Raw genomic sequence first — 19,606 nt, forward strand, 5'->3', positions numbered from 1 at the left:
CAGGCCTAAACATCCTAAGGCAATTGCCTTGCATTCCTTGGATGTGGATCGGGCAATCAGGGTGTACCTGGCAGCTACGGAGTCTTTTCGGAAGTCAGACTCACTATTTGTACTCACGGATGGCCCTTGAAAAGGGTTGGCTGCTTCTGCTGCGACCATTTCCAGATGGATCGGACAGACGGTGATTTAGGCCTATTCAATTAAGGGTCAGGTTCCTCCTTTCCCTGTTAAGGCGCACTCTACTCGGGTGATTAGTGCCTCTTGGGCCTTACGTCATTAGGCGTCAGTGCTGCAGGTTTGCAAGGCGGCCACCTGGTTGTTGGTGCACACTTTCACAAAGTTTTATAAAGTGTATGTGTTGGCATCTGCGGATGCTTCCTTTGGCCGCAAGGTTTGCAGGCTGCTGTTTAGAGGAAATGGTCCTCTGAGGGTGTATTGTTTTTTTCAGGTGAGCTCCAGTTGTCTATGGTTGAGCTCCATGTTACCTGGTTGGCTATGGTTTAGCCTTGGGAATTATATTTTGCTGTTCCCACTCCCATGTTTGACACTGCTTTGGGACGCCCCAACTGTCAAGAATAAAAGGAGCTTTGTCCGTCAATGAACGAAAGAGAAAATTGGATTTTTGACTTACCGTAAAATCCATTTCTCTGATGTTCATTGATGGACACAGCTCCCACCCCTCTGTGGAGTTGGTTTTCTTCTGACACTGCTTGTAACAGAACTGAATGCCTATAGCTGAGAGTGGGAGTATACCCCCTGGGACTGTCCTATAGGCGTAGTCAAGTTTTTTACTGCCTAGTGTCCTACTCCTGTAGGGGGCAGTATAACCCAACTCTCAAGAAGATAAGGAGCTGTGTCCGTCAATGAAAATCCCATTTTTTTAAAAAAAAAGTTTTCCCAGAAAACAAGGCTATATTACATCAGTGTTGTAGTGGTTAGCACTTTCACCTAGCAGCAAGAGGGTCGATGGTTTGAATCCCAACCACGACACTACCTGCCTGGAGTTTGCATGTTCTCTCTGTGACTGCGTGGGTTTCCTCCGGGCACTCCGGTTTCCTCCCACACTCCAAAGACATGCTGGTAGGTTAATTGGATCCTGTATAAAAAAATGGCCCTACTGTGTATGTATGTGAGTTAGGGACCTTAGATTGTAAGCTCCTTGAGGGCAGGGACTGATGTGAATGTGCAATGTATATGTAAAGCGCTGCGTAAATTGACAGCGCTATATAAGTACCTGAAATAAATAAATCAGTTTTTTTTTTTTTTTTTTTAACCTTCCTGAAACATTTTACAGCATTTCACAGACTGCTCTATATTTACTGTTTGGAACATTTTAGTACTTTGTCACCGTTTCAGAAATAGAAATCGCATCTGGCAATTTTCTCTCCCTAACTGGCTGTTCGTGACAACCAGCACTGAGAAAAGAACTGATGTAAACACTTTAGAGCAAATTAGTAAATGATTTAAAATGGAAGAGTTTTTTGACTACAGCAAACTTTTTAGTTGTGCTGTAATAGCGAGGCCCTGCAAATATTCTAGAGGCAAAGTCTATGTTCGGCAGGCTGTGGCCCTCAGGCTGATTTACTGAGGGCCCATATATGTTTTTTTTGTGTTGCGGCAACACACGACACGCATTGCTATGCCATTATTTTGGGTACCGCATCATAGTGCATTGCAGCGCGTTAAAATTTGTGTCTCGTCTGATTCTCATGTCGTTTTAGTGTTTTGGGCAGTCTGGTTTTTTTCTTTTTTTTTTTTTAAGGGGATGTCTGAACGCAGCACAGCAGCAAAGTGGTTAGCACTTCCACCTGGCAACACTAGGGTCATTGGTTCGCATCCCAACCACGGCAATACCTGCCTGGAGTTTGCATGTTCTCTCTGTGCCTGTGTGGGTTTCCTCACACATTCCAAAGACATGCTGGTAGGGTAGTTGGCTTCTGTCTAAAGCGGTCCATAGACAGTTTGAATCTCGGGCGGTTCAGCAGGGACGGGCAGGCTAAATGTACCCAAGTTGATCCCATTGATCAACTTGTGCAAAACTAGCATGTCTGCTAGCAATAATCACTGTGTTCTCCTAGCAGGGACGGCTCCCCGCGCCCCCTGCAGGGAGAACACAATAGCTCCGCGGGAGGGATTCCCTCATCAATACTGAGCGTGTTGATGGGGGAATTGAACGATTTTCTTTCCTGCAACCCATGCAGGAAAGAAAAGCGCATGATCTATGGCCTGCCTAAATTGGCCATAGTATGTGCTTGTATGAATGTGAGTTAGGCTCCGTTCTCACTAGTGCGACTTCAAAGTCACACATTTTCCAATGTGACCTTACACTCTTTGGCCTTCAAGTCACATCAAAGTAGTGCAGGAACTTGATAGCCATTTAAATCAATGAGCTGCGACTTGTCATGCATCCAAACTCACATGACAAGTTGTACTAGTGTGAACAGAGCCTTAGGGGACCTTAGATTGTAAGATCCCTGAGGGCAGGAACTGGTGTGAATGTTATTTATGTATGTGTATATATATATATATATATATATATATATATATACATGCATATTAAAAAAGAATAGCGCACACATGCAAAAGAAATGACTATCAAATATGAAGACAATCCATAAATAAAAATGGGGATTTATTTATGGATTGTCTTCATATTTGTTAGTCATTTCTTTTGCATGTGTGCGCTATTCTTTTTTAATATGCATGTCACTTGGTCCATAGCTGCACCAGCTTTAGAAATACATGTTCAGGGTGTGCTTCCCCAACTTTTTGCTTGTTTATTATATATATATATATATATATATATATATATATATATATATATATATATATATATACACACACATACACAAGGTGTGTCTAAAAAGTTCAGTGAATGGCCCGATATCTCCCACGGCAGTGTGGGCCATGTGCGCGTGCATTCATATGGCAATCCAGAGTGACATCGAGAACCACCACCTAGTGTGAAGTACACGTAACCATCGGGGTAAACCCACTGCGGGAGGTGGAACTTAGTCAGTGTGGTTGGATTTAGTGTTAAAAAATCTGGAACCCTCCCTCACTCTATTTAAAATGAAAAAAATAGGTTTTGCCTTTAGTTCTACTTTCAAGCCCAGGTCCAAAAATACAAATCCTACTTGTTTCTGTCTAGGGATCAGGAAACGCACTTTCACTTACCCGATCCTCTACTTCCTCAGCAGACAGGGCTCCACCTGTGGACTGTTCTTTACTTTAGGGTCCCTGCATTAGTTCTTAACCGGTTCCCGACCGGCCACCGCCTATTTACTGCGGCAATGTGGCTCTGCTGCGCAAATCGATGTAGGTATATGTCGGTCGCAAGCAGGCAGCTAGGGGGTGAGCGTGTGCCGCTGCCGGCGCGCTCCCGCCCCCACTCGGCAGCGGGGAAGCCGATGCATGGGTCAGTCGGCTCCGATTGCCGCCTGACACCCGCGACCGTTCCCCGCTGAGAGAGAACGGTCAGTTGTTGTAAACACAGCTGACCGTTCTTCTCCCTGGAACGATCATAGAGCCCCTGTGATCCTTCTATATAGTATCACATGTCTCTATGATCATTTCAGAAGCCACGCCCCCTTACAGTTAGAATCACTCCCCTAGGCTCACATTCAACCCCGTGATCACCCACAATGTTAACCTCTTCTCTGCCAGTGTCATTATTACAGTAACAGTGCATATTTTTAGCACTGATTACTGTAGTAATGTCACTGGTCCCCCCAAAGGTGTCAAAAATGTCAGTTAGGGGTCCGATCTGTCCGCCGCAATGTCGCAGTCCTGCTAAAAATCGCAGATCGCCGCCATTACTAGTAAAAAAAAAAAAAAAATGACATAAATCTTTCCCGTAGTTAGTAGACACGGTAACTTTTGCGCAAACCAAACAAAATACGCTTATTGCAATTTTTTTTTTACCAAAAATATGTAGCAGAAAACAAATTGGCCTAAAATGTTAAAAAATGTTGATTTTCATTTTTTTAGGGGGGGGGGGGGAATGTTATATAGCAGAATGTGAAAAAATGTTTTGTTTTTTTTCAGAATTGTCGCTCTTTTTTTGTTTATAGCGCAAAACATAAAAATCGTAGAGGTGATCAAATACCACCAAAAGAAAGCTCTATTAGTGGGGAAAAAAGGACATCAACTTTATTTAAGTGCAGCGTCACACGAACGTGCAATTGTCAGTTAAAGTAACGCAGTGCTGAATTGCTAAATATGGCCTGGTCATTAAGGGGGAAAATCTTCCGGTCCAGAAGTGGTTAATAATGTTAGAGGACCTTAGTCTGCCGAGTGTAGGGGAGAAATGGCTGCTCGGACCGGTCTGGTAGCATAGAATAGCCTGATTGAGCAGAGGATCAGGTACGTAAGGCCCCTTTCACACATACGGTCCGTTCAGTTCATCAGTTCAATCACGTCAAAATGTATCAGTTTTTCATCCCTTTTTTTCATCTGTTTTTTTTACATCCACTACCAATGAAAAAACAGATGGAAAAAATGGATGGAAAAAACGTTTGTCTGTCTGTTTACATCAGTTTTTCGTCCGAAAAATAGGGCATTCATCCGTTCCAAAAAACAGCCATTGACAGAAGTGGATGAAAACGGATGTTAACCACTTACCGCATACTAACGTAGGACTACGTCGGTAAACTTTGCAGTAGTATACCGGGGTGATGCCTCTAGTTAGAGGCATCATCCCGGTACCGTGGTTTAGAGCCGATGGTTGGCTTTTCGTCGGTAACGACCGATGCGGCTCGGGAGCCGCTCGATCGTTACCCGGGGGGGCGGGAGGGGACGTCCCCCCCCTCCCGCCGCCTTCCGTGGCTTTTACCGGGGCTCCCGTCCCACTGGGAGCCCCCCGAGCACCCAGCCGGCACGTCCGCCGGCTGGATGGAGTCCCGATGAATGCCGGAAACGGCTTCGATCGGGTCTCCGATGACGTAACCCGGAGGCGGCGTCCATGACGTCACTTCCGGGTTACTGTGCTGCAAAAGGCGGCAAATTTGAAAAACGGCTGTATGCAAAAACGCCGTTTTCGGCGTTTTGCATACATGGAAGTGTAGTGGAGGGGTTTGGGATCTTTTAGACCCTCGATCCCTCCATAAAGAGTACCTGTCACTGCATATTACTGTCACAAGGGATGTTTACATTGCTTGTGACAGCAATAAAAGTGATCAGATTTTTATTTTTTTTTAAAACTGTAAAAGTTAAAAAAATAAATAAAATAAATGGGGGAAAAAAAAATGTAGCCGCCCTCGTCACCGTTAGCTGGCGCAAAAAAAAAAAGTAATCGGAAGTCGAGCCGCAAATTAAATCGCTGTTCAAACCACACATGTGAGGTATCGCCGCGATCGCCAGAGCGTGAGCAATAATTAAAAAAAAAGAGCTACACTCTAACTCTAAACTGGTAACCATTAAAAAAATTTAAAGCGTCGCCTATTGAGATCTCTATTGACCGTAGTTTGTCGCCATCCCACGGGGGGGGGCGCAATTTTAAACCGTAACATGTTGGGTATCTATTTACTCGGCATGACCTCATCTTTCACAATATACAAAAAAATGGGCTAATTTTACTGTTTAGTATTTTTTTAAATGCAGTGAAATGTGATTTTTCAAAATTTTTCCAAAAAAATGGCGTTTTAAAGACCGCTGCGCAAATACCGCGTGGCAAAAAATATTGCAATGACCGGAATTTTATTCTCCAGAGTCTTTGCTAAAAAAATATATATAATGTTTGGGGGTTCTAAGTAGTTTTCTAGGAAAAAATACTGATTTTAACTTGTAAACAAAAAGTGTCCGAAATAGGGCTGGGGCTTAAGTGGTTAACGGATGATCATCCATTGTCACCCGTTTTTACATAGAGATGCATTGATGTCCGTTTTTCATCAGTCAACGGATGGATGAAAAACGGACAAACGGACAGCATGTGTGAAAGGGGCCTTAAGGTGCTTTTCTAAGTCCCCTGAACAGAAACTAACAAGTAACCCTTGAGATGCGTGTGAAGGACCACTAAACGGGAGAATTTTTCCTTTATTATTAGACTTCAGCTTTAAATCGGAATTTCAACCAAACTTTTTCTGCTGTAAACTGCTGTCAGGATTTTTGCTACGTCTCCATTAACACTAAATCCACAGGACGGATCGGGTCCAGATTTAGTTCTGGTATCTTCTGTTCAAACGGCATCTTTACATTTGAAGGGGGTATCTGTTTGAATTCACCCTAAGGACAGAGGAGCACAATTGTTTTTATGTCTTTGTTTCTTTATGAGCGGTACAGCTACACATTTTGTACAATTTGCCTGGCAGGGTAGCGCCTTCCAGTTTGGCCAGCTCCGCATCCAGCCCTTACCCAGCAGCCATCTGTGGCGTGGGCAGTGTGCCATGCCTGCGGAGAACGTGCAGAGTGGGCAGGAAGGGGATACATTTAGTACATGTAATGTGTTTCTGAGGACAAATATCAACATTAGCTACACAGAAGTGCAAGAAACAGATTGTCAGCTGTGCGGCACAGATTGGGATGAGGGCAGCAGCCCCCCCTTCCTCATACAGGTGCTAAAAGATTAATGACTCCATTGCTTCCTACAGCAAAAAGTCTTAAAGGAAAACTCCAGGTTAAGTTATTTGTTATCATTTGTAAAGATCCTCTTTTCTTTTCCCATGGTTTGGCTGAGTCATTTGCTTTTCCAGAAAAGTTACCATCTGTTATCTTTATGGGGGAAAGTATTTCATTTTGGTAACTAATAATACTATTCCGTGTAAAAGATTATTTTTTATTTCACATGCTTACCCCAAAAAATGAAAAAAAAAAAAAAAAAACGTATTGCAGAGAATGCATGAAGATAAAATACCTTTACAACCAATTTAACCCCTGTTGCACCTGTTCACCCGTATGGGTCAGAGCGATTTCTACATTTCTGCTATGGACCTGTTTATTCGGCAACAACTTTTATTTTTAATTACTTAAAAAAACAATATATGTATTACCTTGTTATCCCAAGGACAAACAAGGCTTTCTTTTCATGAGACGGTCTTGCAATAACTATTATTAATATTATTATTATTTTTTTTTGCAATCCTTAAAACAATAGACTGGTTTAGAATTCAGTGCCTACCCTTGTAATATGGTTGATAAATCTGGTAATGTCGCCATCAATTTAAATATGTTCTTAAATCAAATATGTATGTTATAGTGCGGCGCTACTACCCTTATTCCAAAATTCAAATATTAATAATAATTAATTAATAATTAGTAATTGGGTCACGGCGTACTGACGTCATCGGATTGCGACCGGAGAGTGCGGGCGAGCGAAGCCGTCCGGCCGGCGGCTGACAAACATTGCTCCTTCATTCCTGGTCTTGCTGTAAGTTTTTCTGATTTTATTTGAGAATAAATTTTAATGGTTTTACGCTATGGGAGCCTCTCTTTTCTTTATGTGGGTGAACACTTGCAATACCTCCGCTATTTGAGGAAAACAGCACCCCAGAGTAAGGGTCGGGTCCTTGGATGCTTGATCACCATACAGGCTCAACACTATTTATATTTGGTAAGAGGCGACCCCAATTGGTATATCTTGTTATTGGCTCCGGGTTCACACTGAATTGTGATCTGCACGTTTGCTATAATCCATATTTCATATGGTAAGAGGCGAATCTAGCTACATAAGGTGGTGGTTCAACACGCAAATTTCACACTTTTTGCCTTCCCTTTATTGGCTATTCAATTAACGTTGTCCGGTAAGAGGCGACTTCAGCTACAACACGTCATATTAATTTTGATGTTTACCCTTATCACTTTTGGTAAGGGGTACCCATCACATTTACATTTATTTTTATTTTTTATTTTTGCATGTTTTTTTATTCACTGCTATCAGTGATTAATTTTATTGGTGGAGGTTTATTCATTCACACAATTGAACTTATTTTTCAAGAACACTGTGGTGTCCAATTAATTTAGTTTGTAAGGTTTTACGCTATTGCGCTTTTACCTTTACTTCCATGATCCAATGACCATTGAGCTAACCGTTCACGTGGACCTGGATCTACTATCAAGGTGACAAGTTCTATCCAAAGAATCTGCCTTTACCTTACCTCAATCTGGTAAGCATATACCCTTTGGGGTTCCTGGTCCTGGATTACATTTCACTTTATGCTTGGACTGTATGGACTTTATATCTCCATTGATCATATTATAGCGCGACTTATTTTTACAATTAATAAATATATAAACCATGTATTTATATGTGCGTAAGTGCTAAAATTAAAAGTGCAAACATGCTTCCAATTTTGCATTATTTGAACTTTGGAAGCATGTTTGCACTTTTAATTTTGGCACTTAAGCACTTTATATAAATACATGGTTTATATATTTATTTATATTAGAATTTTGGAATAAGGGTAGTAGCGCCGCACTATAACATACTATCCTTAAGGCTACGTTCACATGTGGGCGTAGCGGATCGCGGGCAGAATCACCGCGATTCTTTCCGCTATCCGGAAATCATTGCAAATCGCGGGACGCCTGTGCGATGCCTGTGATTTGCAATGGCACCCCAAACGCTGTGCGATGTTGCTGCGATTTCTGCCTGCCGAATCGCGGTAACATCGCGCAAACAGAATCGTGGGACGCATGACACACAAAAGAAGCTCTTGTACCTTTTTTGGGCGTCATGCGTCCCGCATTTCTGTTTGCGCGATGTTACCGCGATTCGGCGGGCAGAAATCGCAGCAACATCGCACAGCGTATGTAAGGGGCATTCTTCCCACTGACCACCAATGTAAGGGGCATTCTTCCCGCTGAGCGCTAATGTAGTGAGCATTCTTCCCACCAACCACCAATGTGAGGGGCATTCTTTCTGCTGACCACCAATGTATGGAGCATTCTTCCCGCTGAGCGCCAATGTAAGAAGCATTCTGTCAGGTAGCTGGAGATGGAGCCTGTTGTGGAGAGGAAAGCAATCTCTTACACCTCCAGCCTGGTACCCCTGATAATGTAAACAGCAGGCACGGAAGCATGGAGTGGCACGAGTGCCTAGAAATTCGGATGGTGAAGGCTGCAGATGCGTACTTGAATACAGGCTGGATCATGATGCAGGGCAGCAGGTACTTGGCGGGTGGCAGACAGCAGGTACTTGGCAGACTGGCTGGTCACAGGCAGCAGATGCTTAGCAGGCTGGCAGGTCACAGGCAGCAGCACTTGGCAGGCTGGCAGAAAGCAGATAGAAGGATGTCCGGTCACACAGCAGGGTCAGGCAAGCCGGGTCGGTAACTAACAGGCACATCAGGAACAGAGCAGAAGGCAGCAGAGTAGTCATGTTCAGGCTGGAGTCAGCAATGGTAAACAGGCAGACAGAGGGATAAGCAGAGACGTGGTCGAAGAGAAAGCCAGGGGTCGATTCAGGCAGAGTACAAGCGTGGTCAGACGGATCAGGACAGCAACAGAGTTTAAACACCGGGAACAGATAGCAGAATGCTGTAGGCCATAAGGCAAGGTCCTAGTGCAGCAGAGGTGTTTATATAGCCCACTTGGCGCCACTTAGTGGTGGGCATTAACGCTGATGCACACACACGTTCGCAAGTCACGGGAACAGGAATTCTCTGTCCATGGGTTTGTTCAATAGGCTTTCTCCGTTGGCTAACAGACATTCTCCATCTGCACATAACAATGTGCCTGGGCTTACTTCTTCCCTGGCATGTTCTTTTGCTGACCATCAATGTAAGCAACATTCTTCCCACTGACCCCCAAATATAAGCATCATTCTTCCTGCTAACCCCTAATGTAAGCAACATTCTTCCCACTGACTGCCAATGAAAGGAACATTCTTCCCACTGACCCCCAATGTAAGGGACATTCTTCCCACTGACCCCAAATGTAAGGGACATTCTTCCCACTGACCACCAATGTAAGGAGCATTCTTCCCACTGACCAACAATGTAAGGAGCATTCTTCCCACTGACCCCCAATGTAAGGGACATTCTTCCCACTGACCACCAATGTAAGGGGCATTCTTCCCACTGATCACCAATGTAAGGGGCATTCTTCCCACTGACCCCCAATGTAAGGAACATTCTTCCCACTGACCACCAATGTAAGGGGCATTCTTCCCACTGATCACCAATGTAAGGGGCATTCTTCCCAATGACCACCAATGTAAGGGGCATTCTTCCCACTGACCACCAATGTAAGGGGCATTCTTCCCACTGACCACCAATGTAAGGGACATTCTTCCCACTGACCACCAATGTAAGGAGCATTCTTCCCACTGATCACCAATGTAAGGAGCATTCTTCCCACTGATCACCAATGTAAGGAGCATTCTTTCCGCTGACCACCAATGTAAGGGGCATTATTTTTTCTGACCACCAATGTAAGGAACATTCTTCCTGCTGACCCCCAATGTAAGGGGCACCCTTCCCTCTGACCATCAAAGTAAAGGATAATTCTTCCAGTTGACCACCAGTGAAATGGGGCTCTTCTTCCACTGAATACCAGTATAAGGGGGGCCCTTCTCTTGTTGACCTCACGTGTAAGGGGCATTTCACCAACCTTTAGGGTTAAGGGGCTTTTTCCATTGATCACCAGCCTGCACTTTTTCCTGCCTGGGTTTTTTTTTTCTTCCCGTTATCATTTTCTTTGTATAAATTAAAAGTAGCCCTGGGTGTCACAAGCATAAATGCATATTCATGTATTTATTCCTACATCAACCACTTACTGTTTACTCTAATATAGGATGAGGAGTAGATATAATTATTGGCAGGGGTTCCCTGGGACTTGAAAGTTAGTTTAGGGGTCCCCCTGTATTACACAATTTGAGAAGACTATTTTTATCCAGTGGATATGAGGATGTTTTAAATTTGTAAACTACTGCATGGGAATCCGCAGGTAGGGGCAAGGGGGGGATGGGGCAAATGCCCCCCGAATCTCAACTTCCCCTTTCAAGTGGTTGTTAAGCCACTTTATACCATCTTGTCTGGTCTGTTTAATAATCATGTGTGCCTGTGTGTGTTTTAAAAAAATAAGCCGTTCTTTACCAGTTTTCAGAGGACCAAGCGCCGCTCACGTGACCCGTCGGCTCTCTCCTCTCCATGTCTGACAGCTGCCTGCAATGGGCGGGCTGAGGATTCCTCACTGATGTCAGTCGGGAGGAGGGGAGGGGGAGAGGAGTAGAGAGGCAGCAGGTAATGTGAGCGGCGAGTTGCGCTCTGAAAACTTGTACAGAATGGCTTATTTTATAAAACACAGACACAGGGGCACACAGGAATATTAAACAACTGTAGACAGGATATGAAACTTTAAATGAAACTGCAGCAGCAGGAGGGGCGGGGCACTGACACAGGAGCAGACAGGCAGGGAGGGAGGGGGAGAGAGGACAGAGGAGGACAGGAGGGCTGCAGATGACGGAGGCACGTAAACTGACCACGGTGTCAGGGCTCAGCAGCCATGGTATACCGTGGTCAGTTTACAGAGGGGAGGACATAGCCAGGCAGGATCAGCCAGGTATTTTAGGTGATAGAAGGGGCCAAATTACACAGCAAAGCACTGGGCTGTATAACATGCTTTAACCACTTGCCGACCGCCACACGACTATTTACGTCAGCGGTCAGCCCCTCACAGGCAGAGCGACGTAGGGCTACGTCGCTAGCCTGTGAGGGTCTAGGGAGCGAGCGCCCCCGTTCCCACGTGGTCACGGACCCCCCCGCGCGTGTGACCGGCGGACCCGATGTCCGCCTGTCACTCTCGATCGTCGGGTGGAGAGGGAGAAAGGCAGGCGGCTAATGTAAACAAGCCGCCTGTCATTCTCCCCTGTGTAGGAATGGTGATCATACGGTTCTGCTATGTAGGACCGTTGATCACTGTTCCTACACCTCAAGCCACAGCCAATCACAGTTAGAATCACGCCCCTAGGGACACACATAACCCCTCCCTCTATAAAAAAGTTAACCCCTTCACTGCCAGTGTAATTTTACAGTAACAGTGCATATGTATAGCACCGATTACTGTAGAAATGTCACTGGTAACCCCAAAAGTGTCAAAAATGTCAGTCAAGGGTCCGATCTGTCCGCCGCAATGTCGCAGTCCCGCAAAAAAAAAAAATCGCAGATCGCCGCCATTACGCGTTAAAAAAAAATAAATGACAAATCTTTCCCTTTGTTAGTAAACGCAATAACTTTTGCGCAAACCAATCAAAATACACTTTTTGCGTTTTTTTTTTTTTAGCAAACATATGCTAAAAAAAAAAATTGGCCCAAAATGTTAAAAAAAATTTTGATTTTTACTTTTCTTGGGGGGGAATTTCATATAAAAAATGTGAAAAATATTGTTATTTTTGCAAAATTCACACTGTTTTTTTGTTTATTGCGCAAAAAGTAAAAATCGCACAGGTGATCAAATACCACCAAAAGAAAGCTCTGTTTGTGGGAAAAAAAGGACGTCAAATTCGTTTAGGTACAGCGTCGCACGACCGCGCAATTGTCCGTTAAAGTCACGCAGTGCCGAATCGCAAAATAGGCCCTGGTCAGGAAGGGGGTAAAATCTTCCGGGGCTTAAGTGGTTAAGGGAACAGGATCAATATATATTTTTTTTCTTTTAGGTTAACAAATGCACTAAAAATAAATGCTGCTGTTTGCTCTTTAAAAAAAATACTCAAAATAAGTATAATGACTAAACCCATCCCCTTTATGACATTGTTGAAAAGGGGCGGAGCATGGGTGACCTTAAAAAAGTTCTGCGGACGCCCATGAGTATGTATATATTGGATTCTGTTATTCAGGCAACAGTCTCCTTTTAATTGTAAGTCCAGGCACAGTGAAAGTCTTCTGTAGCACACAGAAAACCTGGCTATTCTAGTGTACAATGGACCTTGTAATAACAGAAAAGCTCACGCTTGTTGTCAGCAGAGTACAGGATAATTGACGTAACAGATGGTAATCAAGCTATAATTTGTTCTCTTTGTATTGTAATGCGAAGCAAAGGAACAGAGGCACGGGTGACTGAATTAAATAGGATTTTCATCTCTGGCATGGATCAATACTGTCATTAAATCCTCCGATAACTCCATCCTGGCCGTCCTGCGATGAGGTGACTGCGCGCAATCCATTATTTAAACGTCCTTCTGTGCCAGTGCGTGTCCAGGCAGCCGGGATCCAATGCAAGGAAAGACGGATTCAGGAATATCATCTTTTCTAGAAACAGACTGCTATTTGTTCTGATATCATCTGATGCATAAAATGTCTGAAGAAACGAATAGATAAAGAGAAAAGGATGAGAGCGCCAGTCCATTGATGTGTGTCCAGAATAAATGTTATTATTGTTGCATTCAATAAAAGCGGCCAAGGACTGTCTGTATTACCCCATAGCTATGAAATGTATTACCTGCAGAGAAAAATGAGCATTAGAGAGGAAAAGTCAGCTTGTGGTGTGATTGCCTGCAGAAGCAGGGACTGTGTGGTTTGTTTGGCCTAGCAATGTAAGCAGCATTCTTCCCACTGACCACCAGTGTAGGGGGCATTCTTCCCACCAATGTAAGGAGTGTTCTTCCCGCTGACCGCCAATGTAAGGGATATTCTTCCCACTGACCGCCAATGTAAGGGGCATTCTTCCCACTGACCACCAATGTACGGAGTATTCTTCCCAGTGACCGCCAATGTAAGGGCATTCTTACCACTGACCACCAATGTAAGGGGCATTCTTCCCACTGAGCGCCAATTTAAAGGGCATTCTTCCCACTGACTGCCAACATAAGGGGGCATTCTTCTCACTGACCACCAGTGTAAGGGGCATTCTTCTCACTGACCGCCAATGTAAGGGGCATTCTTCTCACTGAGCGCCAATGTAAGGGGCATTCTTCCCACTGACTGCCAAGATATGGGGCATTACTTTCACTGACCACCAATGTAAGCAGCATTCTTCCTACTGACCACCAATGTACGGAGTATTCTTCCCAGTGACCGCCAATGTAAGGGGCATTCTTACCACTGACCACCAATGTAAGGGGCATTCTTCCCACTGAGCGCCAATTTAAAGGGCATTCTTCCCACTGACTGCCAACATAAGGGGGCATTCTTCTCACTGACCACCAGTGTAAGGGGCATTCTTCTCACTGACCGCCAATGTAAGGGGCATTCTTCCCACTGACTGCCAAGATATGGGGCATTACTTTCACTGACCACCAATGTATGGAGCATTCTTCCCACGACTGCCAATGTACGCAGCATTCTTACTGATGACCGCCAATGTAAGGGACATTCTTCCAACTGACTGCCAAAGTAAAGGGCATTCTTCCCAGTTACTGCCAATGTAAGGGGCATTCTTCCCACTGATCGCCAATGTAAGGGGCATTCTTCCCACTGACTGCCAAGATATGGGGCATTACTTTCACTGACCACCAATGTAAGCAGCATTCTTCCTACTGACCACCAATGTACGGAGTATTCTTCCCAGTGACCGCCAATGTAAGGGCATTCTTCTCACTGACCACCAGTGTAAGGGGCATTCTTCTCACTGACCGCCAATGTAAGGGGCATTCTTCCCACTGACTGCCAAGATATGGGGCATTACTTTCACTGACCACCAATGTATGGAGCATTCTTCCCACGACTGCCAATGTACGCAGCATTCTTACTGATGACCGCCAATGTAAGGGACATTCTTCCAACTGACTGCCAAAGTAAAGGGCATTCTTCCCAGTTACTGCCAATGTAAGGGGCATTCTTCCCACTGATCGCCAATGTACAGATCATACTACCTACCAACCGCCAATGTATGGAGCATTCTCGCCAACCGTCAGTGTAAGGGACATTCTTCCTGCCCACTGTCAATGTAAAGGACATTCTTCCTGCCGACCGTCAATGTAAGGGAGCATTCTTCCCGCCGACCGCCAATATAAGGAGCATTCTTCCCATTAACTGCCATTTATAATAGAGGAGCAGGGGCTTTTCTTCCTCATCTCAGAGCTGCCCTTTTGATGACTGGTGTGAAGAGAAGAAGTGGTTGAGATGGTGAACACACAAATTAAAAGAACAAATGAAGCAGGGAGATCATTGCACTGCAGATCCTCAGGTACGGCTTCCCCTCCAGCAAAGAGAAAAGTGAGCTGCACCACCAAATCTCCTGAGATTAGCAGTCAAAGGCAGCAGTGCCGTAGTTCTCTCACTCTTTGCATGTACAGCTATGGGCTTATGGCACAGCAGAGCCTAAGCACAGGAAGTACAATGCTATTTTTCATGAAGAGTTCATGGTAAAGCTCAGTTTTTCAGGGTACTACTTAGGCACAATTAACATTTCTAGATGTTTCCTATGGGAAATCTTCACTCTGCATTTAGGTCACACCTTAAATCTTGCTGTGTGCTCCTTTATTTACCTGTTCATCAGGTGTACCAGGTCAGACCTAACACAACCTCAGATACCCGACACTCAACCTGAAGTTTCAGGCTCAGAAAAAGTAATAACAGTTACCTAATGAGAACATGTAAATCTTTAATAGGCAAGACTGCACAGTTATAATTAATTTAAGGCGGTGTACTCAAAATCATGCACAAGCCAAGCTTTGACTGATTCTCTTTACACCCCGAACTACATCTACTGTCTATCAATAAATTAAACAAGTTGGTATAAATAACATCAAAAATAAATAGTCCTTTTTAAAAGTGATTAAAATCCAAAAAAAGGTGCTCGAGTGCAGATCTTCAATTCAAGGTGCTCAAAGGTGACAGGTGACCCCTCTTGGTTCCCTACTCACCGCAATAGTGGATATATATCGCTTGAAATATCAATAGAGATGTTGCACCTAGCCTCCTTCTGAGGCTATCACAAGACTGCTAGTGTCTCCTAGGTGGGATTGGTCCAAGTCTCCTCCGTGGACCCCAAGTAGAAAGACAAAAAGGACCGCATATAGTTTAGTATGTTTATAAAATGTATTGCCCCAATGTAATAAAAAACATACTCACAAACCAAAGTAAATAGATCGCAGTGTATCAGAAACAGATGATGGTGGACGCCGCTGGTAGCGTGCGTTCCACTGCCGATCCAGGAAGTAAACCGGAAGTGACGATGCGTCCGAGCCATACCGGAAGTGCGTCAACGCGTTTCGCCCGCCTATTGGGCGTTTTCAAAGAGGTCTTTGGACGTCAGCGGCGTCCAGCATCATCTGTTTCTGATACACTGCGATCTATTTACTTTGGTTTGTGAATATGTTTTTTATTACATTGGGGCAATAAATTTTATTAACATACTACACTATATGCGGTCCTTTTTGTCTTTCTACTTGGGGTCCACGGAGGAGACTTGGACCAATCCTACCTAGGAGACACTAGCAGTCTTATGATATCCTCAGAAGGAGGCTAGGTGCAACATCTCTATTGATATTTCAAGCGATATATATCCACTATTGCGGTGAGTAGGGAACCAAGAGGGGTCACCTGTCACCTTTGAGCACCTTGAATTGAATTTTTGCACTCCAGCACCTTTTTTTGGATTTTAATCACTTTTAAAAAGGACTATTTATTTTTGATGTTATTTATACCAACTTGTTTAATTTATTTATAATCATTTTTATTGGTTGTTATTTTCTATATGCTAGCGCTGTTTTAAATTTGACCCTCTATTTTATCTAAGTCTTTTATACTTAGAGACACAGCAGCTGCATACATTGTATTTATTTATATTTATTTAAATCTTATCCTATTGGCACATTATTTATTAGTATTCACTTCACATCATAAGCGTGGGTTTTAATTTATAATTCACATCTACTGTCGATTGATGTTTCGAGACAAGCCATACTATGCTATATGGAATATGCATACTATACTATATGGAAAGGAAAAGGAAAGAGGACGTGGACAAGTGTGGTGATATGATTTAGTCACCATATAGAAAATAAAGGTATAAAAACCCAGCTAGACCTAATAAAAGAAAAAATGCTAAGTCTCAATGAGCACCCTTGTTTGTAATAATGAAAACATATTTATTGCATTTCTCTGAATCCTGTGCACTGTACTCAGATTGTTCCCTTCCTTTCTAGGTATGGCAGTGTGGGGGCAGTGTTGAGGTTCTGCCCTGCTCCCGTATTGCTCACATAGAGAGAGCCCACAAGCCCTACACTGAGGATCTGACGGCCCATGTGCGCAGGAATGCCCTGAGAGTGGCAGAGGTCTGGATGGATGAGTTTAAGAGTCACGTCTACATGGCCTGGAACATCCCCCAAGAGGTATGGTGGTCTCTAATTTTTATCTAAAATGTATCCAAGATAACAGGTGTTTGTGATGCCACAAGTATGCCCAAATGTCAGGTTCCCTTCTATAGAGCAGAGGGTTTGGTATGCTGAGCTTTCCAGTCATGGTCATATATTCAGTATCATGGTTTTACAGCGTGGTCATTCTGGTCAGCCATATTATTTTTTTTTTTTTTTAATTCTTTATTTTTGGGACAAGAAAATCAAGTTATACAATATAAGACCCGTCTTCCAGTCAACAGAAGTGGCCATAGAGAAAGAGTTGCAGAATTCACATAATACAGAAAGTCACCACTAAAAAATGTTAAGAAGTGTGTCTCTTCAGGAGGCAACAACCTAGGTCAAAACCACCGTACATGGGTCAGAAAAGTATCCAGTCCTTTTGGGATAATAGGATAATAAACGTGTCACTGATGGTAAGACATAGGGCCCTCCGTCACTGGCTTTTAAGGAAATACTGAAAAGAGATACAAGGTTTGGAAAATAACAAATATGAAAGAAGGAAAGGGGGGGGGGGGGGGAGAAAAGACAAAAAGAACAAGGGGATGGAGCTGCCTACTTGGTCCAAGACATGTGTGTCATGCTCAAGGAGTTCTTTGTACTTGTCAGAGAAGGTGAATTGGGTCCAAAAGGACCAAGTTTTTTTAAAGTATGCCTCCTGTCTTATCAGAGACGAAGTAAGCTCCTCCATCCACATAATGTCTTTCACCAATTGCAGCTATTGGCCTACAGTAGGAATGTTGTTGATTTCCAGTGTACTGGCGTTCAAGCCCTGGCTGCGTTGACCTGGTGCCTCACCAAGGAACGGTGGTATTTCCATTTAAGAATGAACTAAAATACAGTATGGTCTGCCATATTTGATAAGCTAATTTTACACAACTTCATCTTGTTGGCTAAAGAGAACTGATAGGTTTTAAAATATTAGTTATAGGAAGGTTTCTTTCAGCTGTTTCTATAGTCTCGTTTCATGGAAACATTTTAATTAAATTTCTCCCCCTGGTCTGTGGTGTCAACTTTAGGACATCTCTCTGCCTGGTCTGTGGTGTCCACTTTAGGACATCTCTTTGTCTGGTCTATGGTGTCCACTTTAGGACATCTCTCTGCCTGGTCTGTGGTGTCCACTTTAGGACATCTCTTCGCCTTGTCTGTGGTGTCCACTTTAGGACATCTCTTCGCCTTGTCTGTGGTGTCCACTTTAGGACATCTCTTTGCCTGGTCTATGGTGTCCACTTTAGGACATCTCTTCGCCTTGTCTGTGGTGTCCACTTTAGGACATCTCTTCGCCTGGTCTGTGGTGTCCACTTTAGGACATCTCTTCGTCTGATCTGTGGTGTCCACTTAAGGACATCTCTTCGTCTGATCTATGGTGTCCACTTTAGGACATCTCTTTGTCTGATCTATGGTGTCCACTTTAGGACATCTCTTTGTCTGATCTATGGTGTCCACTTTAGGACATCTCTTTGTCTGATCTATGGTGTCCACTTTAGGACATCTCTTTGTCTGATCTATGGTGTCCACTTTAGGACATCTCTTTGTCTGATCTATGGTGTCCACTTTAGGACATCTCTTTGTCTGATCTATGGTGTCAACTTTAGGACATCTCTTCGTCTGATCTATGGTGTCCACTTTAGGACATCTCTTCGTCTGATCTATGGTGTCCACTTTAGGACATCTCTTCGTCTGATCTATGGTGTCCACTTTAGGACATCTCTTTGTCTGATCTATGGTGTCCACTTTAGGACATCTCTTTGTCTGATCTATGGTGTCCACTTTAGGACATCTCTTTGTCTGATCTATGGTGTCCACTTTAGGACATCTCTTTGTCTGATCTATGGTGTCCACTTTAGGACATCTCTTCGTCTGATCTATGGTGTCAACTTTAGGACATCTCTTCGTCTGATCTATGGTGTCCACTTTAGGACATCTCTTCGTCTGATCTATGGTGTCCATTTTAGGACATCTCTTCACCTGGTCTATGTTATCCACTTTAGGACATCTCTCCACCTGGCCTATAAAGGTCCACTTTAGGACATCTCTTTACCTGATCTATGATGTCCACTTTAGAACATCTGTTCACCTGGTCTATGATGTCCCTCTTTTGTATTCTACATCAGTTTTGTTCTTAGCTCAAGCAATGCGGACTTGTGCAGTCACTGGGGATGTGATCCTTATCCTTGCTGAATCACTTATTAGTCACTGACCTGAAACAAGCATAGAGTATTTGAAGAATAGATAGGAAAAATTCTCTTTCCCAAAGTAATTCAGCAACAATCTGATTGACAGTCACTGGGCATGCTCCTTCAAAAAACAAATATTCCATGGGCTATTTATAACCTGACAAGTTCTTCCTGAAACTGAACATGAAAAATATTTAAT

General features: G+C 43.7%; 1 protein-coding gene across 1 annotated transcript in view; it reads left to right on the forward strand.

Moving 5' to 3' along the window:
* Positions 1-19,606, forward strand: part of GALNT18 (polypeptide N-acetylgalactosaminyltransferase 18) — a 548,225-nt gene that overhangs the window by 449,470 nt on the left and 79,149 nt on the right. Inside the window, exon 7 of the mRNA XM_082270869.1 lies at positions 17,021-17,206. Within this exon, the coding sequence (XP_082126995.1) occupies positions 17,021-17,206 (186 nt within the window). The remainder of the gene's footprint in view (positions 1-17,020; positions 17,207-19,606) is intronic.

Source organism: Pelophylax lessonae, assembly GCF_965119305.1.
Source record: "Pelophylax lessonae genome assembly, chromosome: 10".
NCBI classification, from domain to species: domain Eukaryota; kingdom Metazoa; phylum Chordata; class Amphibia; order Anura; family Ranidae; genus Pelophylax; species Pelophylax lessonae.